The following is a 15160-nucleotide window of genomic DNA, read 5'->3' as shown; positions in this document are numbered from 1 at the left end:
ATCCAATCTCTCCTTACAACACATCTTCAAATTCCTTGAAATTCCCTGGCTATGATTAGACGGTTAGAATGGATAGAGTCCGGTGCAGTTTCACCCAGCTGGATAACAATGGAGAAGAGTCAGAGGAAAACAATGTGGTCATAGTGTCAAATATTGCAGAGAAGGGTAGACTCTCTTTGTCACAGTCACACAAGATGCATCAGTGACTTAGGTCAGAGCTGTTTTGGTACTGTAGCAGTGTCAAAAAGCCAATTTATAGAGTCATAGAATTAAGATTCATAGAAGGAGTTCCAGATAAAATTGGCACAAATATGGGAGGCTGCAGCATGTTTACATGTTATTGCACACTGTGCATGGTATGTTTACTGCATTGTGTTAAAGCAAGAATGTCACTTTGTTGCATCTTAAAATCCCACCTTGCAACCTGTCACAATTACCAACAAGCTGTACACATGTGAGATCAAGAGCAAGAAGGGCAAAGATGAGATAAGCAAGACAAAGGGAAGGAAAGAGAGTGCAAGAAGGAAAGGGCATGAAAAGGAAAGACAACAGGACAGGTAACAATAAATGGTTTAGGACAAAAAGAATTCTAGAGACAGATAGAGAATAATGGAAGGGGTTACTAAGGGAGTTCTTGAGTACAGAGCTGAGACAGCTGTTATCAAAGCAGAGGGAGGATGAGTTACAAAGGCCAGTGTCCAAGAACCAGAAAGCACAGGATGGATGTAATGTGGGAGAAGGTTGCAGAGAACTAGGAGGAGGGGTGGTGACTGGGAGGCACAAGCTAAGCAGGGATTTGCAGGAGATAGGGGGCAGGAAGCCGGTGTAGGTTAGTTAAAGGTGTTAGAGAAGTGAGGATTTGTGTACAATGTGCCACAGTTTCTTGGACGAGTTACAGTTTGTGATGGATGATGTCAACAGCTGGCAAGCAGAACATTGGGTTAGCGCTAACATTAAACAGACAAAAAGAGTTGCATTTCTATAGTAGCTTTTTTGTGATCTCAGCAGGCTTCAAAGCATCTTACAGCCAATGAAATAGTTCTGAAGTGAAGTCATTGTTGCAATGTAGGAAATCAGGTCAAAGGAATTGACAAGAGATGTGTGGGTACCAAGGATACAGGAGATAGAAACAACTCACAACCTTTGTGTGGATCAGGACAAGTGACAAAGCAAAAAAGGTTTTTGAAAGAATGGCAAGAAGCAGCAAGGATGGAAATGAGGGAGTGGGACTGAGAAGACAAAAAGTTCTGTAGAACCGGGCAATGTCACTAAAAGGTAATAAGTAGTTGTGATGAGTACCTCACAGAGTTTGACCTTTAATGGCAAGGGAAGAGAGAATAGGACTGATGGATTTGCTCATTAAGGAGCTGGCATGGACCTGATGACTGAATGGCATCCTGCTGTACTGTTATAAGAACTTAATCATTATGCTACCTTTAAAAGCATAATCAAAACACATCTTAGCCAAGCTTTCAATTACCTCGCCTAACTTCCCACAAAGGTACAACACCTGTTCTTTGTGCTGTTTATTCTTGGCCAAAAAAGTGTTTCATTTCCTGAGCTTCTTTGCATTAATTGAAGCCGGCTAAAGTGGTGGCAGAGGTGCCACAATTGGTCTTAGCGTCACTGAGCTAGGAGGGGAAATATTAGACTAGGTGCTTGCTGGCAGTCCCATAAGCTCTTCTGAAACACAAACATAAGCACATGGCAAGAGGAGGACTGGCAAAATTAAATACCCACTCACCATCTCTACTCAGAAATGAAGAACAAACAAGTGGGCAAAGTACAAGGAGGTGAGGCCAGAATCATGGACATGACCACACCATCTCCTCCTCCCAAACAAGTGACAATGCCTTTAACAGGGGGAAAAAAAAGCTAGGTGAAAATGTGCTGCGGTTATTTTAAAATCTGTAAATGCAAAATGTTTTTCATTGTATAAAACAAACTGCAGATGGTGGAGACAAGAAATAAAAAAATTGCTGGCAATACTCAAGAGGTCAGGCAACACCGTGAAGAAAGAAACAGAATTAAATGTTTTGGTTCGATGGGCTCTTATTACTACAGATTGTTACATATACTTGTCTTTTATGCTATAATCTTTCTTAACATGTTGACAATGATTAAAAGTAGAAAAAGTGAAATTATTTCCTCTGATTTTTTTTGGAGAGGATAGAGGGAGGGGAGGGTTCAGAATAAAGGGCCATAACTTTAAAATTAGGGTCAGCACTTTTAGAGTTGTGACATCAGGAAGCACTTCTTCACACAAAAGGGAGTGGAAATCTGGAACTCTGCCATAAAACTGATGAGGCTGAGAATCGACTGAAAACTGCAAAACTGAAATTAATCACAATTACAGAAGCAGACCATTTGTCTCATCAAGTATTAAGAAATATGGAAACAAGGCACAAAGATGGAGTTAGGAAGGAGATCGCTACTGATCATTTTTGAAGGGGAGAACTGGCTTGATTGGCAGAATGGCCTTCTGCACTCGTGCCCCAAACTTGGTCCACGATCTCTTTAACCTTTAAAGCATGATCACTGGTTGATTCTGGATACGATTCCGCAAGTCACCGTTGTAACTTGCAAGCTAACGAGTGCCACAGGCCCTTTGAAATCTGGAACTTCACTGTTCAGCCAATCCTGTCCTTACTCAACATCCATACACCTTCATCAGGAGCAAAGACATGGAGCACAGCTGCATTTTAAACCCATGGCAAGGGTTACTTTCAGGGGGAGAATCCAACAGGACTCAGTTCCAGCATGAAAGCAACAGCTTGGCCAAGAAAGGGGTGAGTGCCAAATGAATAATCCATCAACTACCCAGACAAAAACAAAATCAACAGCAACCACTGCTCCAGATCTTAATTTAAACATTCTTATTATGTAGGGAAGAACAGGTCTTTGACTTGGGGGGGTGGGGGGCGGTCCTGCACTTAATGACATTTGCTGGAATTTGACAATATTGCAGCATACACTTCTTGACTCAATAAAACAGTTCAATGCTTCTCACCTCCACTACCCCCACCACCCCTCCATTTCTCCTTCAAGCCACATTCCCATCAGCTTTTGTTTCAAGCCATTGTTCCCTGAGGCCACTTAAAAATGATTCAGGCAGTAAATAAGCATCTCACATAGCTGTTAACACGCGTTACAGTGGCCGCTTCGCACACAGAATGCCTTGGCGTTCCATTTTCCCATCCTTTTGCCATAGCCTCAGGCACTTCTCTTTTCTCTCTCTCTACACCCTTCACCTGCCCCAAGCCCTGTATATCTTTTGACACTTTCTTTTTAGTGTGATTGCATTCCTAGACATCTGACTTAAAGTCACCCATTCCACGTCTTTGCTCTTGTGATCATCAAAGCCAGGCGAGAAAATAATTTGCTTTCTCAGGGTCTGCTGATTCAGGTTGGGGAAGGGGATGGAATCAGAGCTTGTCGCTTGAGAGACAAAGCAATTTTCTGAAATAGCTGTTAGTCCCCTCTCAAAGAACAAAAAAAGACTTGCATACATAGAGCGCCTTCGGTTCCCTTTCAGAGCTTTACAACCAAAGAAGTACTTTTGAAAAGGTCTCTGTTGTAATGTAGGAAATGCTGCAAGTCAATTTGCACATAGCAAGATCCCTCACACAGAAAATCGATAGCAACTAGATAGTCTGTAATAACAGTGCTGGGTGAGTGCAGACACAAATGAGAACTCACCTGCTCTTCTTCAGTTTTTCTGTTCACCTGAGAGGGGTAAGAAAATAACACAAGAATAGGAGCAGGAGTAAGCCACCCAGCGCCCCAAGCCTGCACTGCCATTCAACATGGTCATGGTTGGTCTGCCTCATACTTCAACTCCTCTTCTGTGCCAATTCTCCATAGCCCTCAATTCCCCAATCTTTCAAAATCTATTGAACTCCTCATTAAATATTTCTAATGATCTATCCTTCATAACCCTGCAGGGTTGAGAATCCAAAAGATTCACCATCTTCTGCAAGAAGGCTCGGTGTGATGCCCCGTCTGAAAGAGGGCACCACAGACAGCGCAGCACTCCCCGAGTACTGCAATGGAGGGTCAGCCTAGCATTTGTGTACACACCACTGAGCCAAGATCTCTCAACTTCTCCTCATTTATGATTCTTCTCTCAAAGATGGTAAAGCAGTTTCTTCAGGCACTAGCAGCCATGCTATTCCAAGGATCATGTTCTACTCAAGCCCCGATTATCAGTAGGCTACTTGATCATGGAAACTCACAGGAAAGCCCAAATCTTGAAAATCAAGATAAAGCAGCAGATGCTGAAAATCCAAAACAGAAACAAAAAATGCTGGAAATACTCAGCAGGTCAGGCCTCATCTGTGGAAAAAGAAAAAGAGTCAACATTTCAGGTCAGAGACCCTTTGTCATAACTGGAGACAAAAGCAGCCTGTAAAGTGGCAGGGAGGGTGAGGTAGGGGGTGCTTCTGACAGGATAAAATTGGGGTGACCATGGGGATAAGCTGTAAACATGTTATCTGGTCAGTGAGTGAATGGGAGCAGTTAGAGGGTGAGAACATAGACAAAAGAACGTTGGAGTTGCGAAATGCAGAGCAGGTAGACAAGCCCAGCAGGTCAGGCTGGGCATGTTCCCACTTCTCAAGAGAAAGAAAAAAATGAAGAGAAAAAAAAAGCTGAGTTAATATTATAGATGGATGACTGATACAGACTGGGAAGTCAAGTTACCTGAAGTTGTAGAATTGAATACTGAGTCCAGAGGCTGCAATATGCCCAGACGGAAAATGCTCCTCAAGTCTGTGTTGGGCCTTATGATGACAGTACAGGAGGTCACAGACCGATAGGTCAGAGTGGGGGTGGGATGAGGAATTAAAGTGGTAGGCAGTCCCCTGAAGACTGAACGTAGCTGTTCCACAAAGCAATCATCCAATCTGTGTTTGGTTTCTCCTGTGTAGAGGAAGCCACATTGTGAACACCAAATATACTAGATCAGAAGAAGTGCAAGTGAGTCACTGAATTGTGAATTCCAGGTGAAGCAATTGTTTAATTTCACCAGCACCACGAGTCTTGCATTTTCTCACTCATGCTGTTTTCACCGCCAGTAATCCAATGGGTTACCACAAATATCGCCGTAACTGTGAACAGAAAAAACCCAGAGAGACGAGACCATCCTGCTGATAAACTAAAGGACAGTGGTCAGTAATGACATCCATTTTATTCCTGCCTCTGGAATGCTGAGGCTAACTATAGCAACCAAAGGAGTATCTCTGAAGCTAAATCAGCACCAACTAGAAATCCAGTGACCCTTGTCCAAGTTTCAATCAGTTCCAAACTTAACTATTGAGACATATCAAGATACAATGCCTTCCTCATAAGAGAATAGCTTGCTATCACTACTACCAAAGCTGTAACCAAGTTATGGACACTCGAAAGGGTGGCAGGTATACATACAAAATCACTGCTTTCATCACTGCTTCCAGAAATAACAAATTACCTATTCTCTGAATGCAATGGGGCATCACCTACCAGTTACAGCAACACTGCAACATGGCATTCAGCAACTTCCCTGCACTGCCAGCAAACCACAGGGAATATACAGCACCATTAAACCCAGCTTCATTACTGCCTTACTGGATTAACTTTACCAGATTAATCTTTAACATGCAGTAGGTACAGAAATTGTTATGACAGCTCATGGGGTATAACTGATGTCCTATGCATTGTGCTCACGGTTCCTGTGGCTTGCCACCAATGATGTGTAGTTTCAGATTAGCTCACTCCTGAATTCCAAGCATTACATATCCAGCTCTTGACATACAGGCAACAGTAATATATATATTACTGCTGTGCTACAAAAGACTGGGATTGATTTTATGTATATAATTTGTATGTAACAATCCCCTGTTTACTTTCTGGAGAAATTACCCCTGCTTTTATTGGGAGATGTGGCTGTAGTTTCTGTTAAATGTTCTGTTTTCAATACTCTTTAAATAGTTTTTGTTCAAAACAAAAAGGAGCAAGGAGAAGCCTAACAACTACAGACTAGTCAATTTAACCTCAGTTGTGGGGGACTTTCAGAAACATTAATCCAGGACAAATTAACAGTGACTTGAATTTAAATTCATTAGCTGCCACAAATTTAATCATTTACTGAGCCCCTACAGCCCTTGGGTTGAGAATTCCAAAGATTCATTTCCCCCTGGTGAAGAAATTTTTTCTTATCTCCGTACTGAATAACCTTTCTGATTCCAGACACCCCAACCAGGGGACATATCAACTCTGACTCACCCTGTCAAACCCTGTAAGAATTTTGTACATTTCAATTAGATTACCTCTCATTTTTCTAAACTCAACAGGACCTTCTCCCCTCATAAAACAACCCTACATCACCCCCCACCCACAATTAACCCAGATCCTAGAATTCAATCTAGTGAAACACGTTCCACTCCCTCTATCACAAGTATATCCTTCGTTGGGTAGGGAGACCTGTACACAATATTTTAAGAATAATTTCACCAGAGCCCTATATAAATTCCAGTTATTCATTTTGTAATCCTTTTGTAATAAAGGCCAACATTCCACTTTCTTCCCTAATTGTTTGCTTTACTGTATGTTAACTTTCAATGATTCACCCAGGTACCTCTGAACACGTTTCAATCTCTCAGCTTTTAAAAAATTCTCTAATTTCTATATTTTTTCTCATTTTTTCTACATTAGAATCCATCTTCTACATCCTCAATCATTTATTTGGCCTATTATCCACCTGAAGCCTCTCTACATTATCCTCATAAGCCACACTGTCACCCAGCTTAGTATTATCAGCAAACCTGGATATATTTTACTTGGTCCCTTCATTCAGATCACTGGTATAGATTGTGAATCGATGGAGACCCAGCATCAATCACACAACACCTCTGCAGTCACAGCTTTCAACCTGAATATAACCTATTTATTCCAAAACTGTTTTCTATCCATTAACCAATCCTCAACACATACCTCCTCTACAGTTTCTCTAATTTTGTTTAATAACCTTTTGTGTGGCACCTTATAAATGAAAATTGACACACACCACCAGATCAACTTATTTATTGTGCTAGTTATGTCAAAAAGGTTTGTTAAACATGACCTTCCTTTAATATGACCTTCGGCGTAGATTTTCCCATTACTATTATTGTTCCTGGGCTTCAACATCTCAGAGGATCTATCTAAGGCCCAACACACTGATGCAATCACGAAGAAGGCACACCAGTGGCTCTACTTCATTAGGAGTTTGAGGAAATTTGGAATGTTACCAAAGACTCTTGCAGATTTGTAGAGAAGTACAGTAGAGAGCATTCTGACTGGTTGCATCACCGCCTGGTACAGAGGCTCCAATGTGCAGGATCAAAAGAGGCTGCAGAGGGTTGTAGAATCAGCCAGCTCCATCATGGACACAACCGTCCCCACCATCAAGGACATCTTCAAGAGGTGGTGCCTCAAGAAGGCGGCATCCATCCAACACTCACCACCCGGGACATGCCTGCTTCACGTTACTACCATTGGGGAGGAGGTAAAGGAGCCTGAAGACCGACACTCAATATTTCAGGAACAGCTTCTTCCCCTCCGCCATCAGATTTCTGAACAGTCCATGAACCCATGAACACTACCTCGTTATTCCTCTTTTGCACTATTTATTTATTTTTGTAACTTACAGTAATCTTTATGTCTTGCACTGTACTTCTGCCACAAAACAACAAATTTCACGACATATCTCAGTGCTAATAAACCCGATTCTGATTCTGTTTTTTTTAAAGTGCCCTGGTACCTGTTCCTTAATAATAGATTCTAGCACTTACTCCACTACAGGCTAACTGGTCTGTGGTTTCCCTGTTTTCTTTCTCCTATCCTTACTAAATTGTGGGATAACATTTGCTTCCTTCCAATTTGTGAATCTATGGAATTAGATGGCAACCAGTTTATCCACTATCTCTATAGCCATTTCTTTCAAATCCTTGGGTTGCAGGTTATCAGACCCTGGGGATTTAACAGCTTTCAGTTCTATTAATTTCTTCAACACTATTTTTATAACTAATTCTAATTTCTTTCAGCTCCTCATTCACTCTAGATGCATTGTCCTCCAGTATGTCCAGAGATCTTTCTCCATGACCTTGAACAGTATGTTTGTTTTATTTTATAGTTATAATTGCTCTTATTAATTTACTGTTTTGGTTTTAATTAGGCAAGGGAGTGCCATTGTAATCTCGTTGTGTTGTTGTTGCAACAGTACAATGACAAATAAAGAATTCTTGAATCTTCTTGAGAATGGCATGAAAAAATTGTTTAATTTCTCTGCCACTTCCTTAAATCCCAATACAATTTCACCTGTCTCAGTCCATAAGGGAACCACATTAACTTTTTCTAGTCTTTTTCTTCCTTACATACCTATAGATGCTTTTACAGTCTCTTTTTATGTTTTTCATTAGATGATTCCTTTTGACTTATAAGAGATAAGACCTTTTATTAGTCACATGTACATCGAAACACAGTGAAATGCATCTTTTGCCTAGTGTTCTGGGGGCAGCCTGCAAGTGTCACCACGCTTCTGGCGCCAACATAGCATGCCCACAACTTCCTAACCCTTACGTCTTTGGAATGTGGGAGGAAACCGGAGCACCAGGAGGAAACCCACGCAGACACGGGGAGAACGTACAAACTCCTTACAGACAGCAGCGAGAATTGAACCCGGGTCGCTGGCACTGTAACGTGTTACGCTAACCAGTACATTACCGTGCCTGCCCTTGACTTCCAATTTTAAGAATTTGCACGCAAATTGACCAAAAACTTGCTATTGCATGTGAAGCAAAAATTAAAATGCTGGAGGAACTCAGCAGGTCAGGCAGCATTTGTGGAGCGAGATGGACAGTCAATGTTTCGGGTTGAGACCCTTCATCAAAAACTCAAAATACTACTGAAACATAAGTATAGTACAATACTACAATAGTAAGTGAAAACTGGAGACTCCTAGCACTTGCACCTCTGTTCATGTAATACCAGTCAACTTTAATGCTCCAGAATTGGGAATGAATCAAGTCTGGTTGACCTTACATTTGCAGCACAAAATAATTCTTTAGGTTAAGGGAATAGATCAAAATGTCCTGACTGGCCATCGCAGGTCTAATTAGGATGAGATGCTCAATGCAAGGGGCCATTCCCAAGCTGGACCCAGGGACCATTCCAATCAATGAGTGTTTCTTCACAATAAAAATAAAGCAATTTTCCAAAGAGACCAGATTTAAAATTTAAAAAAAAATATTGAATAAGGCCAAGTTTTAATTTTGAAAACAGTACCCAGAAATTCAGTTTGTCATCATCTGCCCACCCCCTTTCTCATCAAAACATAACTATCATAGTTACCTTTACATTTTTCCTTAAATTTCAAAGTTCAATCATTATTTCTGTTACAAGTTTCATGTCCCTTTGCATTCTTCGACACCCCGACCCTCCCTGGAAGGGTTACTGCCTAAATCCCCCCCTTCCGACCCCCGAAGATCCCAACCAGGAACCAAACACTCTCACCAAGGTACCCCAGCTGAAATAAAGCATTAAAATGTCCAAAATAAATTTCACAGGAATAAAGTGACAGGTCAAAACACAAATAAAAGCAGATGTCTGGAGCTCCGGTGCAGAGGATACATGGAAAAAAAATGCCCAGCTGGCGCGAATAAAATGAAACTAAAGTGAAAATTAAAGTTAAACGGTGCATAAGGTGGAGATTTTTTAAAAAAACGTTCTTAGGCAGAGGGTGGAATTAAATTATTTTGAGTTTGAAGCGACGGTTGGAGAAGGTGACGGGCGGTAACCATGGAGACTGGTCGTCGGGTCGCCAGGAGCCCCGGACTCAGGTAGGCCGCGCCTCTATTTTTTTAAGGGAACATGTTTTAAAAACGGTTTTCACTTACGCGTCTCTGCCGAGGCGGGTGAGGCCGGTGTTGAGGGAGAGTTTGGCGATGCTCCTCCACAGAGTGTCTCTGCCGATGAGGCGCTGGAACCTCCTGCAGACCTGCGACAGCCTGCCCAGGGCCTGGGCGTCCGCGTACGAGAACAGCAGCAGCAGGATGTCATCGGGGAGCTGGGGCAGCAGCAGCGCCAGCATCGCCCTCCTCGGCCTCCCTAGGCAGCCCAGCCTGGCACCGGAGCACAGCAAGTCACACCCCTCCTCCTGCACTTGCCCCCATCCTTTCTCTCCTTCTAAACTCCGCCAGCCGCCATCTCCAGCCGTGCACACAAGAGTCACACGTGTAAACAGGGACTGAACCCGCTCCTATCGTGCCAACAACTGTGTCTAGTAGATTATATGTTATTATCAGAGTTTATATAAAGTACAGCTCTAGATAATCTGTTATAGTGTAAAAATACAAATCACACGTAAGCAGGGAGTGAATTTGATCAAATTATGTAAGCAACTGTTCTATGTATCATTATTCTATATATTAATGCTACAGGACATATAACTATACTTGGCATACTATGTGTTTTAAGTATCGGATTGGTATGTGTAAACACAATGGAATTACATGTGCAAACGGACTGAACTTCCTAATGCCATTTGTAAGTGGTTGAAGTCCTGTTGTATGGGTTTAAATTCATTAGAGGGGAATTGAGCTTTTTGTTCCATCCTATAGTGTTATGGGTTTTGTACATTGTTTGAAAGGGTATTGGAGCCAGAAACGCTCATCATATTAGAAGGTAACTGGTTGAACACTTGAAGAGCCAAGATCTCCAAAGCTACAGACAAGGAGCTGGGAAGTTGGATCAACCAATTTGGTTCCATTTTGGCCCAGTATTGACACTTGGGATGAATGGCCTTTTGTGGTATAAAACTAAAATTGCTATGATTTTATATATTAAACAGTCCTATGGAAACTTATTTTCACTTTCTGGTGGCGACCATGGATTATTTGTAAAAATGGTTATTAAGCTGTCAGAATCACCCCAAAGTTCAATGATAAAGTGCTACGATGAGTGCCTTACCTCCAACAAGCTTCCCGCTGGAGTGAAACTGTTCTGCAGGACTAATGGGAAACTGTTCAACTTGCATTGCCTCCACTCCAGAACCAAGGCTAGTACTGGAGCTGAAATTGACAGCCGGTGCTTGCAATTGCATGTGGGTGGAGGCGGACCTCCAAGTTATTAATGACATATTCACTGAAGCATATAAGAGGATGAGCTGTAAAATTAACATCTACAAGGTAAAAGTTCTCTTCAGGCCTGCTAAATCCTGTACAACTCTTCTCCTAACAATAAAGATTCATTACACAATCTTAGAAAATGTGGACCACTTTCCATATCTTGGTATTGAACTCCTCGTGAAGGCAAACATCAGTGATGAACTTCACTATTGCCTTCAGTGCAGCAGAACAGCTGTTGGCCATCTGAAACAAAGGATGTCTGAAAATCCAAAACCTCAAATCCTGCGCAAAATTCATGGTCCACTAGGCAGCAACAACCCCTGCCCTCCTACATGCTTTTGAGATTTGGACTACGTACAGCAGAAACCATAAGACACTAGTGAAATACTACCAATGTTGTCTCAGCACAATCCTCCAAATCGACTGGCAGGATAATCGAGCAATGTCATTGTCTTCTCTAACATCTCCAGCATTGAAGAGTGTATAGTGTAAAAATACAAATCACACGTGAGCAGGGAGTGAACTTGATCAAATTATGTAAGCAACTGTTCTATGCATCATTATTTTATATATTAATGCAACAGGACATATAACTATACTTGGCATACTATGTGTTTTACGTATTGGATTGGTATGTGTAAACACAATGTGTAACCTGACTGACAGTCAGTCAGTTCAGTTGAGCTAGCCAAGTCATTTGCATGTCCAATACCAAATTCCTGAAACAGACATTCTATTCTGAGCTCTGTCCTAGGAAGAGATTACCAGGTGGACATAAGAAAAGATTCAAGGATGTTCTCAAAGCCTCCTTGAAAATATGCAATGTTCCCAATGACTCCAGGGAATCACTGGCCATGATTGCCCATGACTGCTCAAAGTGGAGAAGGAGAATTCAAAATGGCTTGTGAAACTCATGTCCATGCATTGGGAGCATGTGAAAGCCTGCCATAATCACCTCACAAACTGTCCACCTGCCTATCCCATCAGGTATCTCTGCCCCATCTATGGTAGAACCTGTGGGTCCAATGTTGGCCTCAGCAGTCACCCTCAGTTGCCCACAGACTCAAAGTAGAGATAGGCCATCCTCAGTTCTGAGGCACTGCCTGACATTAAATGAATTTTAAAGCCATTGCTTTCTGAATTTTTTTCCTAAGATTTAAAATGGTTTGCGTTTATTTTTACTTTACATATCAATGTTCACTAAATATTCAGTTATTTTTTTAAAGTATTTTTGAAAATTAAGTGAATTTTAAAAAACTGATGTACCTTGTACTTACTATACATCTTACAAAAAAAGCTTAATTATGCCCACCCACTCCACGAATCAGAATATTTGTATGGAAAGAGAGTAAGAAAAAAAAAGACCAATAATTTCAAAACTAAATTAGAGACAACATTTCTTTCCTTAAAAATACTGACTTTTTCTGAACTATATAGAATACATACAGAATATGTCATTATTTGTGAATTTGTACACAATTCTCATCGGTTTCTGACTTCTCCCTCTGCAGAGGTTACTCAGCAACAGAGACTCACTACAAAAGATCAGTCAATCTGACAGCCACGGGGTGTGTCTGTATCGTTTCGATCAGACAGCAGAGGAATCCTACAGTTTAGCATCTCAGTCATAAAGCAACAGGGTGTCACAGTCTCCATCCCAATCATACCAACAGTTTCTCAGTATGTAGCATCACAGTCACATGACAACAGGGTTTTGTTAGGCAGAATCACAGTCACACAGAAATGGAATCTTGCCATGTAAGATCACAACATGGTCTCGCTGTATAGGGTCACAGTCACACAGCAACAGGGACTTGCTGTGTAGGATTGTAGTCAGAAGCAATGCATTTTGGCTCTGTCGGGTCACTCAATCACAACAAGGTGTTGCTATTTAGAATCAAAATCACACAAACACAGGATTCCATCTATGATCACACAGTGACACAACAACAATGTCTCGCTTTGTGGGATCACACAGTAGTAGTATCTTGTGTAGGATTGCACAGGCACAGATTAACAGTTTCTTGCTGCATAGGATCACAGTCACAGTGACAGTCTCACTATGGAGGGTTACTATCGCAGAGTAACGGGTTCTTGCTGCATAGGATCATAGTCACATAGCAGCAAGAACCTATTACTCTGTGCCTGTGCAATCCTACATAAGGTACTACTACCAGGCGGTCTCACTGTGTAGGGTCACCTTCACAGAGTCACAGGTTCTTGCTCTGTAGGATTGCAGTCAAAGAGTGACAAGATCTTGTTGTATAGGATCATTTAGTCACACAGATATAGGACTGTGCCCTTATGGGCTTACTCCATTACTCAGACACAGGTCTGCTCAATCACAGGGACAATACACCCAACAAGGCCTTAGAGTATATATGAGGGAATTTGTACTTGAGCAATTGTTGTAACAAGGTGAAAGAATTTTGCGGTTACATCACAGGGAGCAGAAAGCAATGGCTGGTGATAGGAAATAGTTTGTGTGTTTGGAATTGCAGCTTAACGCAATTAAAGACTTACCAGATTTATACTTCAATCGGTTTTACTGTAAAACCTTACACTTCATTTTATTTTTAAGTGCAGCCAATTTAAAGATAGGTCATATGAGAAGAGGTCTTTTCATGTGAATGGGGGGCTAGTTTTGAGCCTAATCCCAGGTGCTGTGTAACAGTATACAAGTATATCTCAGCAATGCCTGTAATTTAATGTATTACACTGTTGAATGGGGCCTGGCTATTGAACAGCTCTCTGTGTGTTCATCAGTGAAAGGATTAGATGCAAGGAATGTTGCAGAACTCACACCTCAATAACCTAAAGTGCTTCCCATTTGAGAGGGAGGGGGATAGATGAAAATGTGTTTTTTTAACTTTATTCTATTCGTTCATGATCAAAGATGCTGGCATCTATTACGATTGTGGCTGCACTAAAGTGACAGCTGGAAAATAGTTAGCAAAATTACACGTTACTGTATCATTGAAAATGTTTTACTAAAAGAGGTGATTTGTGGATTAGACTGGACCCACTGAGGTAATTGAGTTCTTGTGAGAGACAAGGCAGAAAATAGAAAGGAGAAAATGAAAGAGAGAAAGAGAGAGGGGAGAGAAAGATGTAAATGTAAAGTGCTGTGATTTGTGTTCAGGGGAACAGAAGAAGAAAGTAATTCTCTTGACAAACTTTGCCCCTTACCACCACTCCCACCCCTCCACAACAGCACAGACTTGTGCTTGGATGCAGTTCCATAGGAATCTTTGATAACTCATGGAAGTTGCTCCAGATGTGAGCCTAGCTGTAGTTGGTAGATCAATTCAGCCCTTGAGGGTCTCTGAAGTGACCCATCTACACACACATCTTCCTGTAACAATTCCTGTTTGGCACTCAGGATGTTGGCCAATTTTTATCCTCTGCATTCATTGTCATCCCTAATTGAACTGAGTGGCTTCCAAGAGCAGTTAATGATCAACAGCACTGATGGGTCTGGAGAGTTCCATAGGCCGGACTGGGTTAGAATGGCAGATTTCCTTTCCTTAGGGACAAAAGTGGACTAGAAGATGTTTGAATTTATGTCTATTTATTTATCTGAAGATACTGATGCAATTGCAACAATGACATAGTGACCATGATATTAGCAAAGTCATGGTCAAACGTGGAATCTTCTAGATCTGAATTCCTCCAATCCTGGCATCTTTCATCAGCTGCCTGGGCCCCAGTCCCTAACATTCCTTTCCTAAACTGCTCTGCCTCTCTCACTTTTCAAAGAGATTCCTTTAAGATAAATATTTGACAAATGTCTTAATATTAGATCAGCACCAATTGTTGTCTGATTTTGTGAAGCATCTTTAGGATGTTTTATTATGTTGAACACAAGTGTATAAATGAAAGTTATTGCTCTGGAATGGATTCACACCAAAGCCTGGTCACCAATTACAATGAATACAACAACAGTTGATAATAGAATTTGTAAAGTTGAGGAATGACAGCCACAACTGATATCTTCTCCATCTTCTATGTCTCCTTGG

The 15160-nt window shown here is 41.4% G+C and overlaps 1 protein-coding gene across 2 annotated transcripts in view; it reads right to left on the bottom strand.

The window, feature by feature from the left end:
• The window catches only part of fbxw4 (F-box and WD repeat domain containing 4), a 109508-nt gene extending 99139 nt beyond the window's left edge, over positions 1-10369 (bottom strand). For both annotated transcript variants that reach the window (XM_052027048.1, XM_052027049.1), the window contains exon 1: positions 9912-10369. In XM_052027048.1, the coding sequence (XP_051883008.1) occupies positions 9912-10105 (194 nt within the window). In that variant the 5' untranslated portion in view covers positions 10106-10369. The remainder of the gene's footprint in view (positions 1-9911) is intronic.
• Positions 10370-15160: the final 4791 nt, after the last annotated feature.

Source organism: Pristis pectinata, chromosome 12, assembly GCF_009764475.1.
Source record: "Pristis pectinata isolate sPriPec2 chromosome 12, sPriPec2.1.pri, whole genome shotgun sequence".
Taxonomy (NCBI): domain Eukaryota; kingdom Metazoa; phylum Chordata; class Chondrichthyes; order Rhinopristiformes; family Pristidae; genus Pristis; species Pristis pectinata.
Note: the sequence above shows the minus strand (reverse complement) of the source record. Positions and strands in the feature narration are given on the sequence as shown.